Source organism: Orcinus orca, chromosome 2 (genome assembly GCF_937001465.1).
Source record: "Orcinus orca chromosome 2, mOrcOrc1.1, whole genome shotgun sequence".
Taxonomy (NCBI): Eukaryota; Metazoa; Chordata; class Mammalia; order Artiodactyla; family Delphinidae; genus Orcinus; species Orcinus orca.
Window position 1 is genome coordinate 122,390,741 of NC_064560.1, and position 22,415 is coordinate 122,413,155.

The 22,415-nt window shown below is 34.7% G+C and overlaps 1 protein-coding gene across 11 annotated transcripts in view; it reads left to right on the plus strand.

Moving 5' to 3' along the window:
- DPH6 (diphthamine biosynthesis 6) overlaps positions 1-22,415 on the plus strand; it is a 443,901-nt gene that overhangs the window by 174,713 nt on the left and 246,773 nt on the right. For 10 of the 11 annotated variants that reach the window (XR_007475334.1, XR_007475333.1, XR_007475329.1 and 7 more), the window contains exon 8: positions 2,280-2,367. Coding sequence is in view for 3 of the 11 variants with exons in the window: in XM_049705488.1 (XP_049561445.1) it covers positions 2,280-2,367 (88 nt within the window). In the remaining 8 variants the exon portion in view is untranslated. Of the gene's footprint in view, positions 1-2,279; positions 2,368-3,550; positions 21,104-22,415 lie in introns of those variants that run through there. The other variant, XM_004274026.3, reaches the window with a different exon arrangement.

Consider the following 22,415-nt stretch of genomic DNA (forward strand, 5'->3'; position numbering starts at 1 on the left):
ACCATGGCTGAGCCTCAAGAGAAAATTCAGTATTTTGAAGTGAGAGGGTTAGGGCCTGATCTCTCAACTTGAGAGAGAGCCTATAGTCAGGGAAGAGAGACTCAGACCTGACTCAGCTAGCTGCCCTTTTGAAGTCGTAACTAGGGATAAGCCTAACGCAGCAGTGAAAGGGAGCATGGGATCCAGCTCTTGGCTACTGAGAAACCTCAGTTGTGTAAGAGGAAGGGGCTGCACTGATTACTTGTATTAATAGGGAAAGAGGAGGAGGATAGCCAACTGGAAAGCATTTTTGCTGTTGTAGAGTTTTTCTTAATTTTCTGGGTCTCTCTGAGGGTATTCCAGCAGATTCTGCTCTAGGTTTCAGAGAAATCCATGAAGCAGACAGAAACCAGAGACTCTTGAAAGTTGAGTTTCAGGTGAGTTTATGAAAGAAAAGCAGAGCAGTAGTGGCATTATTCTGTTTGAAGCTAAAAGCCATTTATTTGAATCTATTATCGGTCTCCCAGTTGATTCTGGCTTTGTATAACTGAATGAAATGACGTTAGTCAATTAAAGATTATGGATTTAATAGAATCCATAAAAACCATATTCCTCTTCACTTAGTGTTCAGAATGTTATATATTTTCTCTGGATAACAATCTTGGTTCAGAATGCAGTAATTGTATCAATTAAGTGAGCTATTTGCTGTCAATCTTCTGTTACTAGTGGGAATAACTGTCAAGAGAAAGGAAGGCCCGAAACCCTTTCCACTGACACATCACTGGTTCAGGTTAATCATGGTTTTGGTGTACCCATTGTCAAGGATATCAAGACCAAGCTGCCTACATCAGGCATTATTGAGGCTCAGGATCAGTTTCCAAAGCTGGGATTGGGAACATAGAGATTGAAATTTAATGTAAGAATGAGGTCATACACAGGAACTAGAATTTGAATCTATTGAGGAACCAAGATAGGACCAGAACAGACAACTCAGGAGTAAATAGACAAGACGACTAGACTAGAGTTAACAAGGCAGAGAGACAGGTGGTAGAAAGCAAGAGGGTCTCCTCTTTTCTTTCTCTTTCTCCTCTTGCTCATTATACATTGAGGCATTCTTTCGGTTAGGTAGTCTGTGAAGGCAGGTTATTACTTTCTTTCATGATCCCGATTATAATGTTTTTCTTTTAAAGTCATAGAAGCCTGTTTTAATGTAATTTTTTAAAGCACTAACAAGATACGTATTTGATACTAACGGTTCATGAATAGTAGTTGATTTTTTTTTTTTACCATCAAACTTTTTTCTCTATCTCTGATCTTTCAAGTGAAAAAGTAAGCATATTTTGCTCATGAAAATTTAATATATCGGATCCTAGTCTTCTGAGATTTCTTCTATTGTCGCTAAATAACTTTGCATTACAAAAGTTAATTCAAAAATATTTTACATTAGTGGAAAAGAATCAAAGTAAGAATTTATTTTGCTGAACAACAATGGTTAAAGTGCTAACAATGTACTAATATAAACATTGGAGCTAGTTCCTAAGGCATTAAAGAGACATGAGAAATTTCTGCTTTTAGGATTTGAGTTAAAATACAAAAACACTATTGCTTTCTTAATAAACAACAATAAAAAATAATTAATTATTAGAACTTCACACATAGTCTTAGTTATTCATATGTGCTTTACAGGGTATCTTTGATAAAAGTTGAGTTAATTTACATGTATCCATATGGTGCCAGCAAGCAGTTCATACTGTTTTACCTGAATGTGGTAATTGCTATGTCAGACAATCAATTTTAATAACAATGATATTGCAGTGTGAAGAGTTCATCTAGAGCTTAAAACCATCACCAGTACTGCCTTTGTGAAGGATAATTGAGATTTTGTGTGAAACACTGGATGAATTACCTCTTGAAAATGAAAAGAATAATGAAGATAAAGCACTACTGTTTAATGGTAGCCCATACCAACCAAATTTGTGAAAATGAAATTGAAGTTTCAAGTTGTAAAACTGTTCGGAGAGCTTTGAGTGAACCTGAAAGTTGAACTGTGTGTCCCCATAAAGATGAAAAGGTCTTTACTTATTTTTGAAAGTTTAATATTCTCAATCTTTTCCCCAATTAAATATTGGATTATTAAAAGTAGATGTTAATCGTTAATTATGTAGTAAATATGTATACAATAGTATACTAGTGGAAATAAATGAGGATTTTTGGTCTTTTCTAGTCACTAGTAGGAGCAACTTGCCACAAAACAGATTTTGCATAGTAGATAAATGTATTATAACATTTTTTTATTTCAGGGATTCATCAGAAGTAGTCACACATTCAGCTGATGCATTTGCACCTGTGGCTTACCTACGCTTTTTAGAATTGCACTTGGAGGACAAGGCAAGTAAATCTAATTCACAGTGATTTAAAGAGAAAATTGAGATATGTGCATTGTCTCTATAGATTTAATTCTATAACAACAAATGAAAGGGTAAAAAAAAGTGATTTTTTTCAAATCCTCAATCAGTAACTAAGAATTCTGCAGATGTTTATAGTTTTAAGAGCTGTATATTATGTAAAAGATATTACATTGCTGAAGAGTTTGCAGTTCATTTGAAAAGGGAATCATATATACATTAATCAAGGAGAAGACAGGACGGTGTATAACCAAATATTAAATCATCTAGAAAATTAAGAATTAGGTTATTGAGCATCAGCCTTAGGGGAAAGGTTTGAGGATAAATTGGATCTTCATTATACAAAGTTTAAGAGGAGAAGAAAAGGACAAATTAAACCTTTTCCAAAAATATACAGGGGAACAGTCGTACAAATGAAAGATGGAAAATGAAGCAAAAAGTGTGATAGTTTTATTTTAAATACATTGATTGTCAAAACACAGCAGAAGTCAATTTTAAAATGTTTTGTGGAATAGTTAAGGTCTAGATTAGACCCTGTGATTAAAAGCTCTGCTCCTTGAGGCATAAATGATTGGAAGAAGTCTGCATCTTTCGTGTTCTGTCATCCAGTGTCTTGAGGCACACCCACAGTCATATATATGATAGAGAATCTGAAGAACCAAGAGAATCAATGATTGGCAAAGGAAGGAGAAAAATGGGAACCCCAGTAATCTCTCAATCAGCAAGAATTTCTAAAAGTAGAGAATAATATTTGGAGCCATTTCTCTAGAAAAACTACAAAAGACAAGGTTGAAAAGAGGTGATTGAATTGGGCTGAAAGATGACTATTGGTGACCTTTTACCAAAAAACTGGTAAACCTCAAGAGAATGAAGCGAAACTATCCAGACATCTTTCAGACCCACTGAAAGGAGCCTCTCCTAGGTCTCTGCTACTTTTGCTGCCATGGGCACACACAAAAAAATCAAAACCACCAAATTCTGGTTTAAATACATTAGCCATTGTATGTTCATCTCTACCTAAATAGCTCAGTATTCACACTATTTTGGTATTGCTTTGTTCTTCTCTATCCATTTTCCCTCTTGCAGAAAAGAATATTACTTCTTTAAGGTGCAGTACTCACTGACACTGAATAAATATGGTGCATTTCCTTTTTTTTTTTCCTTAGGTGTCCCCAGTACCTGACAACTGCAGAACATCTAATTATATACATAACTCTTGAAAAGCATTTTTGTTACTAAGCTGGTATTTTTATATTTTAAAAATCACATAGCATTTTCTCAATTATTATGTCCCACTTTTTTCATTACATTTTTTTATTCTTAGAAATATTTATCTTTATCAGAAGTTGATAGAACCATTGATTAATTGGTTAACACATCCAATCCATGATCTCTGTGATTGGTACCTTCTTTTTTCCCCTTTTACTTCATCTGAAATCCTCATTTCTGTAACATTTCTTTGCTTTCATCACACTGGTTTATTTTCCTCTTTCTTGTTCCTGCTTTCATCTCTGCCTATAGTATCCTGATGCAAAGGCAATTGAAAATGAGGATGAAAAGATAGTCACTGTATTTAGCTAATCAAGTTTATTCTACCGGGCATCACCATTTTTGTTTTGAATATATTCATTGTTTCAACATTATTGGACAATCAAGAAGAATACCATTAACTCTTACTGGTTGTTTTATAACTGATTAAAAAATGTAGTTTTTCGGTATTACCTATGCTGACTTCAGACTACTTTTAGAGTTTGCAGCAAAATTGAGCAGAATGTACAGAGAGTTCCCACATATGCACAGCCCCCCCAGCTGTCAACATCCCACACCGCAACAGTACATTTGTTACAATCAAGGAATTTACACGGACACATCAGTTATTACCCAAAGACCATAGTTACATGATGAGTCACTCTTGGTGTTGTACGTTCTGTGGGTTTGGACAAATGCATAATGACTTGTATCTACCATTATAGTATAATACAGAATAGCTCTGCCTATTCATCCTTACTTTTCCTCTAACCCCTGGTAACCTCTGATGTGTTTACTCTTGCCATAGTTTTGCCTTTTCCACAACATCATGTAGTTGGAATCATTTAGTATGTTGCCATCTCATATTGGCTTCTTTCACTTACTAATATGCATTTGGATTCCATTGTGTCTTTTCATGGTTTAACAACTCATTTCTTTTTCTTTTTTTCTTAAGACATTTTTTTAGAGCAGTTTTCGGTTCACAGAAAAATTGGAGGGCAAGCACAGAAATTTCCCATTTACCCCCTGCACCCACATATGCATAGTCTTCCTCATTATCAACATCCCTCCCCAGAGGGGTACATTTGTTACAATTAATGAACCTACATTGCACATCGTAATCACTCAAAGTTCATAGTTTACATTACAGTTCACTCTTGGCTTTGTACATTCTATAGATTACATGTATCCATCATTATGGTATCATACAGAATATTTTCACTGCCCTAAAAATCCTCCATGCTCCACCTTTCATCACTTAACTACCTCCAACCCCTGCAACCACTGATCTTTTTATTATCTCCATAGTTTTGCCTTTTCCAGAACATCATATAGTTAGAATAATACGGTATGTGCCATCTTTAGATTGGCTTCTTTGACTTAGTAATATGCATTTAAGATTCCTGCATGTCTTTTCATAAGTTTTTAAATGCTTAATAATATTCCATTGTCTGGACATACCATAATGTATTTATCCTTTCACCTACTGAAGGACATCTTGGTTGCTTGAAGTTCTGGCAATTGTGAATAAAGCTTTTGTAAAACATCTATGTGCGAGTTTTTGTGTGGACATAAGTTTTCAACTCTATTGGGTAAATACCAAGGAGCATGATTGCTGGATTATATGGTAAGAGTATATTTAATTTTACAAGAAACCACCAAACTCCTCCAAAGTGGCTGTACTATTTTGCATTCCCACCAGCAGTGAATGAGAATTCCTCTTGCTCCACATCCTTGCCAGCTTTTGGTGCTGTCAGTGTTTTGGACTTTCATCATTCTAATAGGTGTGTAATGGTATCTCATTGCTGTTTTATTTTATTTTTTTAATATTTATTTATTTATTTGGCACTCAGGATCTTTGTTGCCGCCTGCGGGATCTTTTAGTTGCAGTGCTCAGGATCTTGAGTTGTAGCATGTGAGCTCTTAGTTGTGACATGTGGGATCTAGTTCCCTGACCAGGGATCAGACCCAGCCCCCTGCGTTGGGAGTGTGGAGTCTTAACCACTGGACCACCAGGGAAATCCCCTCATTGCTGTTTTAATTTGCATTTCCCTCATGACGTATGACATGGAACATCTTTTCATGTATTTATTTGCTATCTCTGTATCATATTTGGTGAGATGTCTGTTTAGATCTTTTGCCAATTTTTTATTCGAACTCTCTGTTTTTTATTATTGAGTTTTTAGCAGTTCTCTATATATTTTGGAAATAGTTCTTTATCAGCTGTGTCTTTTGCAAATATTTTCTCTGAGTCTATGACTTGTCTACTCATTCTTTTTCCAGTGTCTTTCACAGAGCAGAAGTTTTTAATTTTAATGAAGCCCAGCTTATTAATTATTTTTTTCCTGGATCATGCCTTTGGTGTTGTATCTAAAAGTCATCACCAAACCCAAGGTCATCTAGGTTTTCTCCTATTTTATCTTCTAGGATTTTTATGGCTTTGCATTTTACAATTGGGTCTGTTATCCATTTTGACTTAATTTTTGTGAAGGGGTATTAGGTTTGAGTCTGCATTCATTTTTTTAATGTGTGCGTGTCTAATGGTTCTAGCACCATTTGTTGAAAAGACTATACTTTCTCCATTATATTGCCTTGCTCCTTTGTCTGTATTTGTGTGGACCTATTTTTGAGCTCTCTATTCTGTTCCATTGATTTGTTTGCCTATTCTCTTGCCAATACCGCAAAGTCTTAATTACTGTAGCTTTATAGTATGTCTTCAAGTCAGAAAATGTCAGATTCTGACTTTGTTCTTCTCCTTCAATACTGTGGTGACTATTCTAGGTCTTTTACCTTTCCATATAAACATTAGAGTCAGTTTTTTGATATCCACAAAATAACTTGCTAAGATTTTGAATGGGACCACATTGAATCTATAGATCAAGTTGGAAAGAACTGACATCTTAACAATATTGAATCCTACTATCCAAGATCATGGAATATCTATTTATTACATTCTTCTTTGATTTCTTTCATCAGAGTTTTATGTAGATATGTATATGTATATGTGCTTAAGACATCCTTTTTAATGTTCATCGTTCTAAATCAGTTAAATGTTGCCTCCTTTAGGACTTTTTTTTTTTCTTTTTAATATTAGGCTTTGAGACGACATTCTTAGGGTGAATCGGGAAAGAAATAAGAGTTCCTTTCCCAGAAATTTTATTACATCTCAATGGATTGGGTAAAGCATTGGCCAAGTCACCAGCTTTACTCCAGAGCCCACGCAGGTAGTAGAGAAGGGGATTCTATAGAGGGAAAACAAAGTATAATTAACAAAAGAAAGATGAATAAATGCTAGAGGGCAAAAATGATAGATACTCTTTCACATGTTTTATCAAATTCACATTGTTATCTTAAACTCATATTAACAAATTAATTAACACTCTACCCCAAATAATAGTGAAACCTCAAATGTATACTTTGAATACCACTCTGAAAATCCGTCCGTATCTGTTCCCTAAATTCCTTTAGTTTCTACTCACTTTGTAACACATTTGCAATCTAGCTTGACCTCAATTACTTTGATGTTGGTCTTTTCTGTCTTCATAATTGTTAATCATTTTTCCTGATAATATTGACTAACATCTCCTCAGAATTTTTTCCTATAATGTGTATATGTCATTGTACTATTCTGACTTTCCTTCCAGTCTCTCAAGATTTCTTGTCTTCTTCAATAGCTTCTTTGCTTCTTACCTTCAACATATATATATATATATATATATATATGCCTCAAGTTCTTTTTATGGCTCCATTTTATTCTTTGTCAGTATTTTCTCTGACAAAGACTGTGTCTTCTCCCACAAGTTTACTTTTAACCTCTATGCAGATAATTCTCAAGCACTCTCTTTCTGGACTTTCTACTACTATCTTTTTTTTCCCCTTAACTCTACATCCTTATTTCTGACTGCCTGCTGGACATGACTGCCAATAAATATCAAGCTCATTATGTACAAACTTTGAAATCATTTTCCCCTCCAAGTGCACCTTTTCCTTGTTTGTTGTTATTTAACACAACTCTTTTCCCCCTAGTAACTCAGGCACAGAATAAAACAAATCATCTCTTCTTTACCATGGACATTCAATTGGTTATCTAATCCTTTATAAGTTAGTTTTAATGTCTTGTACACCAGCGGCCCCCAACCTTTTTGGCACCAAGGGCCATTTTCGTGGAAGACAATTTTTCCACAGTTGGGAGTGTGGGTGATGGTTCAGGCAGTAATGTGAGTGATGGGAAGCAGTGGGGAGAGGCAGATGAAGCTTCACTCACTCGCACACCGCTCACCTCCTACTGTGTGGCCCAGTTCCTAACAGGCCACGGACTGGTGCTGGTCCATGGCCCAGGGGTTGGGGACCCCTATTGTACACTATTCCATCTCCGTGCCCATCTCTCTAGTTAAAGTTGTATCTTGCCCAAACTCTTGGACAAGATAGAACTTCTTTAAGTGGACTCCTTGCTTTTATTCTCCCCATATTCTACTTCATTGCCATATTAGATTTTTCTTTCTAGTTTTTGTTTCTATGCACAAAACTCCATAATGGCACTACATGGTTTTCTCAATAAGTAAGATGTTTAGCTATGACATGTTGCCATAACATCCTTTTTCAGTCTTTCTCCCAGGACTCCCCCACGTGTACCTTTGCTCTTGTAATACAGAACCATTGGAAAAGTCCCTTACCATGCCTTCTGCTTCTTTCCTCCCTTGCCTTTGCTTATTCTATCTGTCTTTTTTAACTGTTTACATCCTGTCCATGATGTATGACTGAATTCAAATACTCTTATACATTTAGCCACACCAGATGAACTGCCCTAATACTTTGTTTGTTCCTCTCTTGTGACCATTAATTTAAGCAGCTTATGTTATAGTTGTTTAAGGACTTATTATTTCTACTAGACTGTAAATTTCTTAAGGACTCTTCTTTTTTCATCTTCACACCCCCTACAACAGCAACTAGTTCTGCAATAAGAATTTTTTAATTTAACTGATTGTTATTTTCATACTTCATTTTTTTCTTACAAAATTTTATAGACGTGCTTCCATTTCATGTTGCATACCATTTAATGAAAGTCACGTTCTTGTTTATTTTTCTTTTATTCTGTTAGAGAAAAATGCTCCAAGCAAACTGGAACATAAAATACAGCCTTTAGAGAGGTTGTTAGTGTAAAATTTATCACTAAGATTTGCACTTTATATATAATGACCCTTAAACTTTTCTATTGAATAATTAACCTATTTAAATGTTACCTTTAAGTTAAAATATTTATTTATGTGAGTGTAAAAATTATATCAACTAAACATGGGATCCCAAACAAAATAACTGAATAATGAAAAGCTCCAGGTTAAAAATGGGGAAATACATTAAAATTTCTTTTGGGGGCTCTGACTTTATTGCTTATGGCAAACTTGATGCTAAAATGAACCATACATACATCACTACTCTGACAGGCTTGAGAAAATGAAAAATACAAAGCTTTACATAAATCAGCCAACAGATCATATTAAAATGCATAATCTTTAACAGAAGAATAAAGACTTTTAACAGTTCAGAAACTCTTCCTTCCGTATGTAGTTGTTTTAGATTTTTCAAACAGCTTTATGAGAAATAATATTTCAAATTAATTATTGGCAAAGCCATTGCATTCATTAAGAGACAAGGTTCATGGAAATTTAGCTCCAATTTTACTAACGTGCCCTAGTATCACTTAGTACTTAATTTTGTTTTTTGTTGAAATAACCCATGGGACAATTATATATTTTATATAATTATAAAAGCTCATATTCGTACTAGTTGTAACTTTTAAAGACATCATAATTTCATGGACCATTCTTGGTCTTTCATTTTATTTTGCTTTTTTTCAGAAACCTCATCAAATATCTTGAAAAAATTTATAACATTAAATCATCTCTCTGCTTTTATTTTTCTCTTCAGTCCAACAGATATCTGTGAGCACCTACTCTATTTAAAAAACTGTTAGGCCTACATGGAATTGACTATAATTATGGACAGAATACAGCATAATTCTAATTCTGATTTTAAATTGAAGTTATTATGAGTAATCATTATTCCCAGCATTATGATTACAATAACAGTTCACTAGCTTGGCTAATCTGAACTGAAGTTATGGCCATAATATATTGTTGATTCAAGGTGAAAAGTAATGTGTGGGATATGAACTTGTTTTTCTAAGATATAGTGGTGGAGACAAGGAGCTTATATATTTAATTATATTTGATTAAGGATAGTAAGATGTAAGCACATAATAACCAGACTGATCATATTGGTTTCTTTGGGGAAAGGGAGCATGAAGGGGAAAAACAGAGAGAAGCTTAATTCTTTATATATCTGTAATTGTGACTTCTTACAATGAGCATATATTTTTAAATTTTAAAATATTTGATTAAGAAAATGAGGCAAATGAGTTCATCAGTGCTAAATGAGTATTTAAATGTTATTCTACAGCGTTTTAGTAGTCTCGGTAGAAAGAGATGCACTAGAGCCCTTTAAAACTTTCCATATAACTTAAGTGAAAACAGTACCCACGATGTGGGTTGAAATCTAGTTGATCCTATAGTAAAGTCTAAGCAGTGAATCTTGGGGCAATAAATAAAGACTAGAAGTATTTGGGTGGTTGGCCTTTTGATTATGTTGTGCATGGGAATTTACTCTCACAGCTCATAGACGCATGTATAAATTTGAAGATCCCTGCCATGGAGATATGCTGCCACAGTCTCTATACCACCTCAAAAATATTTCCTTACAGAGGGCGAAAGAAGGAGAAAGATAAAGGATGACTTTTATTCGTGAACATTTGGTTCAGCACAAATTTCCTACCACACCCCACCCTTTCCCCATCTTTTGCCCTCAAGCTAAAGAGCAGAAAACTGATCTGGTAGGAGGGAGCAAGGCATTCAGCAGGTTTTAAAACCTTATTCTATAAACCTTATTGATATAACTTGGGATTCAGGTAGATTTTGGCCTTAGGTACCGCTGTGCCATTGCTGCCGTAAATGATCATTGGAGCAGATTAATAAATCAAGCGTCAGATTCACCCAAGTTTAGAGAGCTACTTAACTCATTTCTGTCCCTAATGCATAGATTTCAGTAGTACCAACAATTTATCAGTGTGTCAGGAAGTCATGAATCAAACTGGGCGGTAGAAGAGATTTTGAACCCAAATCTTGATAGATTTAATCAGTTTGGGGCAGGATCATAAAAATAACCAATCAGTTGATTTCCTTCTCTTCCTTCAAATTCTAATTGACTGACTTTTTTTCTTTAATATTTACTTAGTTGTTGTGTTCTCCCGTGTAGCTTTTTGTTCTTGGGGTTGTTTTAAAAAATAAAGTTTCTGATTGGTGTTTTCATAAAGTTTCACTTTGATGATTTCTCATAAAAGAGGTGTGGCATACCACTTATTCATTTAATGTATTTATTTGGTGCTTACATTTATATGCCTGACACTGTTCATTCAGTGGGGATACAATAGCGAATTGAACAACCAAAAATCATTTCCTTCGTGGAGCTTTTATCCTATGGAATGAGACAGATAAACAAATCAAATATATAAAATAGAGGGGATGGGGGAAGTTGCCTCATTGCCCATAGAAATGAAGATTGTAATTTATGGAATAAACATGATCTGAGAATCTTAGGCTGCTCTGGTGACAGGTTTAAACCCAGATTTAGGGTAGCAAGACTGGTTCTTTTGGTCATATACCAGAGAGTGGTGGTGAGCTGTGAGTGGTTGGATTTGGGTAGGGAAAGGCTAAGAGTCTTGCCAGAAGCCTGTAGATACATCCAAAGGGTGATTCAGTGAATTAGAAGTCAAAAGAAAATATTCAGAATGAAGCATGGAGAGAAATAAAGAAAAATACACATTAGAGGTTGAGAAATAAAAATAGTGGAAAGGTCTAAAATGTAAAGTGTCAGAGAGGAGAGGTATAATGGGTAAAGTGCACAAATTGAGAAGATAATGGTTCAGAACTTTCCAAAATTAATTAAACACACTAAGGTACAGATTCAAGAAGTCTTATGAACCGCAGATGGAATAAAGAGAGATTCATATTTAGGTGTGTGATAATAAAATTGCTGGAAACAAAAATCAAAGAAAAAAATTGAAAATAATCAAAATGCATTTTTTTAAAAGGCTACATTCAAAGAAGCAACTATTAGAATGAAACCTAACTTTTAAACAGAAAAAAAGGGAATCCAAAACAATGGAGTCATATTCTTGGTAGTGCTAAATGAAAATAACCATCATCCTAGAATCTGTGGCCAGCAAAAAATATCCTTCAAAAATTAAAGTGAAGGTACTTTCAGGATGATGGATATGCATTTGCCAGAACTCATTGGTAGAGCACTTATGGTTCATCCATTTCACTGTAATTTTTATCCTTAAGATATAAATATTTTAACTCTAGTTAAAAACATTTATGTTAAAACCTTAACATACTTTATTATGCTTTGGTGTGTCTGCTAGTAATAATTTTTCTAAGTTTTTGTTTAAAATTTCTTAACTTTATTTTTATTTTACTCCAACATTTTATTAAGGAAAATGGTAAACATACAGAAAAGTCTAAAGGAAGAAGAAATAAAGACCTTCCCAGTTAAAGAAAAACTGAGAGAGTTCTAGACTTGCCTTTCTTATGAGTATTGCTAAAGGGAGTTCTTCAAGTTGAAAAAAAAAAAAGACACTAGACAGCAACACTAAAGCATTTGAAAATGTAAAGCTCTCAAATAAAAGGTAAATATATAGATGTATACAGAGTTTTATAATATTGTAATGGTGGTGTTTAAATTATTTTTAATTCTGGCATAGAATATTATAAGTAAAATCATGAAAAGTAACTATAACTATAAAACTATGTTAGAGGATACAGAATATACAAAGATATAAGTTGTGACATCAATAACATAAGGTAAGAGAGAGGAAGTATAAAGGAGTAGAGTTTTATATGTGATTAATGTTAAGTTGTTATCAGTTTAAAGTAGATTGTTATAGATGTTTGATGCAGTCCCCATAGTAACCACAAAGAAAATTATAGAGAATGCACAAAATAGAGAAAGGAATCAAAGTGTGTCACTACAAAAAAAAAAAAAAATCAAAACACAAAAGACAACTGCGAAAGAGGAAAGGGTGACAAAATAACTAGAAGACTAGAAGACATAAACAATTAACAAGATGACAATAGTGAATCCTCTCTACCACTAACTGCCTTAAATATAAATAGATTAAACTCCAAATCAAATGACATTGGGGAGGGTGGAGATCAAGATGGTGGAGTAGGAGGATGTGGAGCTCACCATCTACAAAACACCAAAAATTACATCTACATGTGGAACAATTCTCATGGAAAACCAAATGACATAGAGTGGTTAAATGTATTGAAAACAACAACAACAACAATATGCCCTTTATAAGAGATACACTTTAAATCTAAGGTTATCCATAGGCTGAATGTGCAAGGATGAAACAAGGTATTCAATGAAAATGATAACTAAAATAGAGCAGAAGTGGCCATACTTATATCAGATAAATAGATTTTTAAGTCAAAAACTGTCAAAAGAGACAAAGAAGAACATTTTATAATGATAAAACAGCAGCTCACCAGGACGTTATAACAACTATAAATATATATACACCTAACAGCAGAGCACCCAAATATGTGAAGCAAACAGTGACAGAATTGAAATGAGAAATAGACAGTAACACAATGATGGTAGAGATTTCAGTCTCTCACTTTCAATAATGTAGAAATCAACCAGATTAAAGGTCTTGGCCTATACTGTAGGAAACAGAGGACTTGACCTATACTGTAGACTAATTGGACCTAATAGACATTAAAATAACACTCCACCCAACAACAATAAATTATACATTCTTCTCAAACATACAAGGAACATTCTCCAGGATAGATCACTTGTTAGGCCACAAAACACTTCTTAACAAATTTAAGAAGATTGAAATCATACCAAATATCTTTTCCAACCAGAATGGTATGAAACTTGAGATCAATAACAAAACTGGAAAATTCACAAATATGTTGAAATTAAACAATACACTCTTGAACAACCCATGGGTTAAAACATACACACACACACACACACACACACACACACACACTCAAGAGAAATTAGAAAATATCTTGCGACAAATGAGAGTGAAAACAGAACGTACCAAAAATTGTGAAATGCAACAAAAGCAGTACCAAGAGGGAAATGTATAGTGGTAAACACATACATTAAAAACAAAGACAGAGTGATGTTAGCATCATGGCCGGGTGAGACACCCCCTTTGTTGCTCCCCTTTAATCTGCAACCAGTAAAACATCCACAAGTCAGCAAAGGTGGTTCTGCCTAACACACCAGAACACTGCAGAATTTTCACACATCTGTACATTTAAAGGTGGGTGGACTCCAGCACATGGGGGAGGCAAAACCAAGGGAACAGCAGAGGCAATGCCTCTTATCCTGGATCCTCAGCCACTATAGCTGAACCTGCAGCCCTAGCGAACCCAGTAGCAACAGAGGAGTAGCACACACAACTCTGTCCCCCTGGCCACAGCAGTACTTGTGGCCACAGGTAATTGGGCAAAAGTGGTTCAGGGCCTGTGACCCCATCTCTCCAGCCGATACAACCATGACTTAGGCCTTCCTGCTCCCCACCTTCAACAGTGGCAGCCACAAACTCAGAAACTCAAGACACAGCAGAGGCACTGACAACCCCAGCAACCCCCATCTAACCCCCTCCCTCTGCAGCAGTGGAGTCTGTGACTCAGGAGATCCCCAACACAGGAGTAGCACCTGCCACCCCAGTGCCACAGATGCTGGCGCCAACAACAAGCAGTAACAAAGGGCACTAAGCTACACCGCTGAATGACGGAGGCAGTGGAGGGTGGAGAGTGACATCTCTAAAGCGCAACCAGAGGTGGCCCAAGTAAGGAAGACCAAAACTTGTGCTATAGCACTGCCTACCAAGGAAAGAAAGACCTGTAATATCCAACCTGTTGAATCCGTTATTGGAAAAAAAAAGCAAAAAAGCTTTATTTAAAGAAGAAAAGTATTCACTACTTAAAATGAGTAACAAATCATCAAGCATCATAAAGCATCACAGTAACACTGTATCACAAAAAGAAAATGACACTTCTCCAGAAACCAAAAGTAAAGTCATGGAATATTACAAGCTAACTGATAGAGAATGCAAAATAGCTGTCATGAAGAAACTCAACAAGCTATAAGAAAACTCAGAAAGGCAGTTCCATGAGTTTAGGAGTAAAATTAATGAACAGAAGAAATAGTTTACTGAAGAGATTGAAAGTCTAAAAAAGAACCAAAACGAAAGTCTGGAGCTGGAAAACTCAGTAAACAAGATGAAGAATGCATTAGAAAGCATTAGAAGTAGAGCAGGCCATGCAAGTGAGAATTAGTGAGCTCAGTGGCAGAACTACAGAAATGATACAAGTAGAAGAGGAAAGACAATTAAGATCTTTTAAAAAGTGAGGAAGTTCTACAAAAGCTATCTGACTCTTCTAGGTAGGGCACCATAAGGTCATAGGCATCCCAGAAGGAGAAGAGAGTTTTTGTTGTTGCTGTTTTTTAATAACTGAGAAATTCCCAAACCTGGAAAAGGAACTGGATATAAAAGTCCATGAAACTAAGAAAATACCTAGCTACCTCAACACAAAAAGACATTCTCTAAGATACAGTATATTAAAATTGTCAGAAGTCAATGAGAAAGAATTTTAAAGGCAGCCAGGGGAAAAAAGATGGTAACTTAAAAAGGAACCCTTGTAAGGTTAGCACATATGTCAGCAGAAACTCTACAGGCCAGGAGGGAGTGGAATGACATTCTCAAAATACTGAAAAATAAAAATTGGTCCACCAGGAATCCTCTATCTTGCAGTTTTAATTCAGATATGAAGAAGAAATAGTCTTTCTCAGACAAATAAAAGCTGAGGAAGTTCATCAACACTAGATCTGCCTTACAAGAAATGTTGGAAGAAGCTCTTCTACCAGAAACAAAAAGGCAAAAGTACACAAAACTTTGAGTAAAGTGATAGAGTCAGAAAATTGCGACTCTGTGTCAGAATAAGTTTTTAAACACTTTAATATAGCATAAAGGTTGAAGGGGGAAGCAAGCAGTAAAAATAACTATAGCTACTTAAATTTGGTAATAAATTCACAACATAAAAAGGGGTAATTTGAGACAAAAAAAGCATAAGAACACTAAGATATATAAAGCAATTACTAACAGACCTAAAGGGAGAAATTGACATCACAATAATAGTATGGGATATTAACACCCCACATACATCAATGGATAGATCATCCAGAAAGAAAGTCAACAAGGAAACAATGGCCTTAAATGAAACATTAGGCTGGATAGATTTGATAGAGTTGTACAGAACATTGGATCCAAATGCAGCAAAATACACATTCCTAAGTGCACATGGAACGTTCTCAAGAATAGAGCATATGTTCGACATAAAATAAGTCTCAATACATTAAAGGCTGAAGTCATATCAAGCATCTTTTTTGGTCACAATGATATGAAACTGAAATCAACCACAAGAAGAGAGCTGGAATAATCACAACTATATGAAGACTAAACAATATACTACTGAACAACTATTGGGTCAATGAAGAAATCAAAGGAGAATTTTTTTAAAAAATCTGAAGACAAATGAAAATAAAAATACAACATGCTGCTTACATGGTATGCAGCAATAACAGTTGTAAGAGGGAAGTTTCTAGCAATACAAGCCTACCTCAAGAAACAAGAAAAATCTCAAATAAAACCATCTAATCTTACATCTAAAGGAAATAGAAAAAGAAGAACAAATGAAGCCCAAATTCAGTAGAAGGAAGGAAATAATAAAGATTAGAGTGGAAATAAATGAAATAGAGACTAAAAAGACAGTAGAAAAGAGCAATGAAACTGAGCTTTTTCTTTGAAAAAATAAAAATAATTGACAACCTTTAGCTAGACTCACTAAGAAAAAAAGACAGGAGTCTCTGATAAATAAAATCAGAAAGGGGGGAAATAACAATGGATACTCAGAAATACAAAGTAATAAAAGAGAATATTATGAACAGCTATATGTCAACAAATTGGACAACATAAAAGAAATGGACAAATTCTTGGAATCATATAACCTGCCAAGACTAAATCATGAAGAAATAGAAAATCTGAATAGTCTGATCACTAGTAAAGAGATTGAAATAGTAATCAAAAACCCCTCAGAAAACAAAAGTACAAGACCAGATAGCTTTACAGGTAAATTCTACCAAACATTCAAAGATGTAATACCTATCCTTCTCAAACTCTTCCATAAAGTTGAATAGGAGGGAATGCTTTCTAACACATCTTAAAAGACCAGCATTACTTTGATACCAAAACTAGGCAAGCACAACACAAAAAAAGAAAATTACAAGCCAGTATCTCTGCTGAATATAGATGCAAAAACCCTCAACTAGCAAACTGAATACACCAATACATTAAAAGGGTCATACACCATGAACAAATGTGATTTATCCGAGGAATGCAAGGATTTTTCAATATCCACAAGTCAATCAATGTGATATACTACATTAACAAATTGAAGAATAAAAACCATACGATCATCTCAATAGGTGCAGAAAAAGTATTTGACAAGATTCAACATCAATTTATATAAAAACTCTCAAGAAAATGGGCATAGAAGGACCTTACCTCAACATAATAAAGGCCATCTATGACAAATCCACAGCTAACATCATACTTAATGATGCAAAACTGCAAGCTGTCCCTCTAAGATCAAGAATAAAACAAGGATGCCCACTCTCACCACTCTTATTCAACATAGTATTGGAAGTCTTAGCTAGAGCAATTAGATGGGAAAAAGAAATGAAAGTCATCTAAATTGAAAAGGAAGAAGCAAAACTGTCACTATTTGTGGATAGCATGATCTTTATATATAGAAAATTCTATACCAAACAACTATTAGAAATAGTAACAGATACAGTAAAGCTGCAGGGTACAAATTAACGTGCAAAGTCCATTGTTTCTATATGCTAACAGTGAGCTAGCAGAAAGAGAAGTTATGAAAATCTCATTTAGAATTGCAACAAAAAGAATAAAGTACATAGGAATAAATTTAATCAGGGAGGTGAAAGACCTGCACACTGCAAACTGTAAGACATTGTTGAAAGAAACTGAAGAAGACATAAAGAAATGGAACAATATTCCATGTTCATGGTGTGGAAGAATTAACTTCTTAAAATGTCTATGTTACTTAAAATGGTATACAGATTCAGTGCAATCCCTATCAAAATCCCAAGGACAATTTTCACAAAAACAGAACAAAAAATTCTAAAATTTGAATGGAACCACAAAAGACTCTGAATAGCCAAAGCAATACTGAGAAAAAAGAACAAAGCTGAAGGTATCACATGCCCTGTCTTCAAACTATATTACAAAGTTGTAGTAATCAAAACAGCACGGGATTGGCAGAAAAAAACAGATATATAGATCAGTGGAACAGAATTGAGAACCCAGAAATAAAATCCACATGTATATGGACAATTAATTTATGACAAAGAAGCAAAGAACAATGTAGAAAGGATAGTCTTTTTAATAAATGGTGTTGGGAAAATTGGACAGCCACATGCAAAAAATGAAAATAGAATATTATCTCACACCATACACAAAAATCAACTCAAAATGTGTTAAAAACTTGAAGGTAAGACCTGAAAACATAAAACTCGAAGTAAACACAGGCATTGTGCTTTTTTACATCAGTCTGAAAAATATTTTTCTGGATATATCTCCTCAGGCAAGGAAAACAAAAGCAAAAATAAACAAATGGGACTGCAAATTAAAAAGCTCCTGCATGGTAAAGGAAACGTTTAACAAAACAAAAGGACAACCTACTGAATGGGAGAAGATGTTTGCAAATCATATATCTGATAAGCCATTAGTATCCAAAAATATATAAAGAACTCATACAGATCTCAACAACAACAACAAAACAATCCAATCAAAAAATGGGCAGTGGAGCTGAATGTTTTTCCATAGAAGACATACAGATGTCCAACAGGCACATGAAAAGATGTTTAATGTCACTAATTATTAGGGAAATGCAAATCAAATCCACAGTGAGATATCATCTCACACTTGTTAGAAGAGCTATTATCATAAAGGCAAGATATAACAAGTCTTGGCAAGGATGTAAAGAAAAGGGAATCCTCATACACCATAGGTAAAAATGTAAATTGGTACAGTCACCATGGAAAACAGTATGGAGATTTCTCCAAAAATTAAGAATAGATCTATCTTATGATCCAGCTATTCTATGCTGATATTTACCCAAAGAATACAAAAACAGTAATTCAAAAAGATATACACATTTGTATGTTCATAGCAGCATTATTTACAACAGCCAAGATATGGAAAGAGTCTAAGTGCTTATCAGTGGATGAATGGATAAAGAAGATGTGGTATATATACTACATCTTGCTGACAACGGAGTGTAGGTTCTTGTCTCATCACAGAAAGTATTCAGAGACAAGACAGGGAGGTCAAGAAGATAAAGCGAGGATTAATTTAAGTGATAGTACACTCTCAAGGGGAGAGCGGGCAGTTTCAGGTCAGTAGCTGCCCCAAGTTTCTTTGGCAAGCCAGTTATGTGGGCCATAGAAATGAAGGGGTGGAATATTCATTAGGGGGGAGGGGTGTGGGGATCATACTCCCTGATTTTCATCCCAGCTCCATCTTCCAAGGGGAGGAGGGATGTCATGATATCGATGCATGATGGAAGCTTCTTATCTGCAAGGCTAATTTTATTGTAATGAGAGCAAAATGAGCAAAAGCTTATATTCAGACACTGGAGATTCCCAACTTTTCCCACCTTTCTTTGCCTCTAGGACACTATCATCCCAAAGTATGTGGTTTCCTGTCAGTCTGGAGGTTCCTGCTTTTCTTTTTCTGCCCAAGCACCCCCATTGTTTACAGGTTGTATGGTTTCCTGCCATTTGGCCTGTGCCCCCCTTTCTATGCTCATATCTAGGTAACTGCCTGCTTTAACATTGCCACTTACAACAACATGGGTGGGCCTTGAGGGTATCGTGCTAAGTGAATTAAGTCAGATGTAAAAAGACAAATACCATATGATTTCACTCATATGTGAAATATATTTTTTCAATAGTAAAATAAAATAAATGAACAAATTAAACAAAACAAAAACAAACACCTAGATACAGAGAAGAGTAGTGGCAACCAGAGGGGAAAGAGTTGGGAGAGAGGGTGAAATGCGTGAAGGAACTCAACTGTATGGTGAGGGATGGAAACTAAATTCTTGCTGGTGAGCACACGGTATTGTATACAGAAGTAGAAATATAATGTTTTACACATGAAACTTATATAATGTTTTAAACTGATGTTACCTAAAGAAAATTTTTTAGATGATTGGGAAAAAAAAAAAAGAAAGATTTCAAATCAACAACCTAACTTTACACCTCAAGGAACTAGAAAAAGAAGAACACGCTAAACCCAAAGTTAACAGAAGGAAATAATAAAGGTTAAAGCAGAAATAAACAGTAAAGAAGAGAAGAATGATAGAAAAAAAACAGCAAAACTAAGAGTTCATTATTGGAAAACATCAACAAAAACGACAAATCTTTAGCTAGACTAAGAAGAATAGAAGACTGAAATAACAAACATCAAAGATAGTAGAAGTACATTGCAACTGGTATCACAGAAATAATAAGTATGAGACTACTATGAACAATTATATGCCAAAAAATTGGAAAACCTACAAATAATAGATAAATTTCTAGAAATAAATGAACTATCAGGACTGAATCATGAAGAAATTTAAAATCTAAGCACACCTATAACTAGTAAGGATATTGGATCAGTAATCAAAAGCTTCCCAACAAAGAAAAGCACAGGACTAGTGGTGTCACTGAAGAATTATACCAAACATTTAAAGAATTAACACCAATTTTTCTCAAACTCTTCCAAAAAAGTGAACAGGAGGGAATATTTCCAAGCTTATTTTATGAGGCCAGCAATACCCTGGCAAAGATACTGCAAGAAAAGAAAATCAGGTAATGATATTGTAAGAAAAGGAGACTATAAGTCAATGTCCCTGATGAATGTTGATGCAAAAATCCTCAACAAACTACAAGCAAACTGAACTCAATAATACATTAAAAGAATTGTATACCATGACCAAGTGAGATTTATTCATGGAATGCAATGGTGGCTCAGCACATGAAAATCAGTCTATATTATATACCACATCAACAGAAGGACAAAAACCACATGATTATCTTAACTGATGCAGAAAAAGCATTTGACAAAATTCAACCCTTTTCATGATGAAGGCACTCAACAAACTAAGAAGAGAAGGAAATTACCACAACATAATAAAGACCATAGGTGAAAGCCCACAGCTGTCTTCATACTCAATGATAAAAAAATAAACGGAAAGCTTTCCCTCTAAGATTAGGAAAAAGACAAGCATGCCCTCTCTCACCTCTTCTGTTCAATGTGGTACTAGAAGTCCTAACCAGAGCAGTTAGTCAAGGAAAAATAAAAGGCATTCAAATCAGAAGGGAAGAAGTAAAACTTTCTCTGTTGGCAGATAATATGATCTTATATGCAGAAAACCTTGATTCCACAAAAGTATTATTAGAACTAATGAACAAATTCAGCAAAGTTGCAAGATACAAAATCAACACACAAGTTCAGTTGCACTTTTAAACACCAACAACAAACAATCTGAAAAGGAAATTAAGAAAACAGTCCTGTTTATAATAGCCTCAAAAAGAATAAAATATTGGATTGGCCAAAAAGTTCATTCAGGTTTTTCCTTAAGATATTACACAAAAAGCCCAAACGAACTTTTTGGCCAACCCAATACTTAGGAATAAACTTAACAAGTAGATGGAAGATTTATACACTGAGAACTACAAAGCATTGCTGAAAATAATTAAAGACACAAATAAATGGGAAAACATCTCATGTTCATAGGTTAGAAAACTAATATTGTTAAATTACCCTTACTACCCAGAGCAATCCACAGATTCAGTGCAATTCCTATCAAAATCCCAATGGCATTTATTTTTCAGAAGTGGAAAGTACTATTCCTATGGAATCTCAAAGAACTCCAATAGCCAAAGCAATCTTGAGAATGCAAAACAATGCTGGAGGCTTTACACTTCCTGGTTTCAAAACATATTATGAAGCTACAGTAATTAAAACAGTATGGTGATGTCATAAAGACAGACATGTAAACCAATGGAACAGAATAGAGAGCCCAGAAATAAACCCTCATATTAATGGTTAAATGATCTTCAACACGAATGATAAGGCTACTTAATGAGGAAAGCATGGTATTTCAACAAATGGTGCTAGGAAAACTAGATATCCACATGCCAAAGAATGGATTTGGACCCTTACCTTATACCATATGCAGAAATGAACTCAAGATGGATTAAATGCCTAAACATAAGACCTGAAACTATAAAATTCCTAGAGCAAACATAGGAGGAAAAACTTCATCACATTGCATTTGGCAATGATTTCTTGGACATGATACCAAAAGCATGGGCAACAAAAGCAAGAATATGAAACAAATAGGACAACATTAGACTTAAAAACTTGCACAGCAATGGAATCAGTCAACAGAATACAAGCTACAGTATGGGGGAAAATATTTGCAAACCATGCCAGTATTCAGAATATATAAAAACACCTACAACTCAACAGTAACAATAAGAATAATCCAATTTAAATAATGG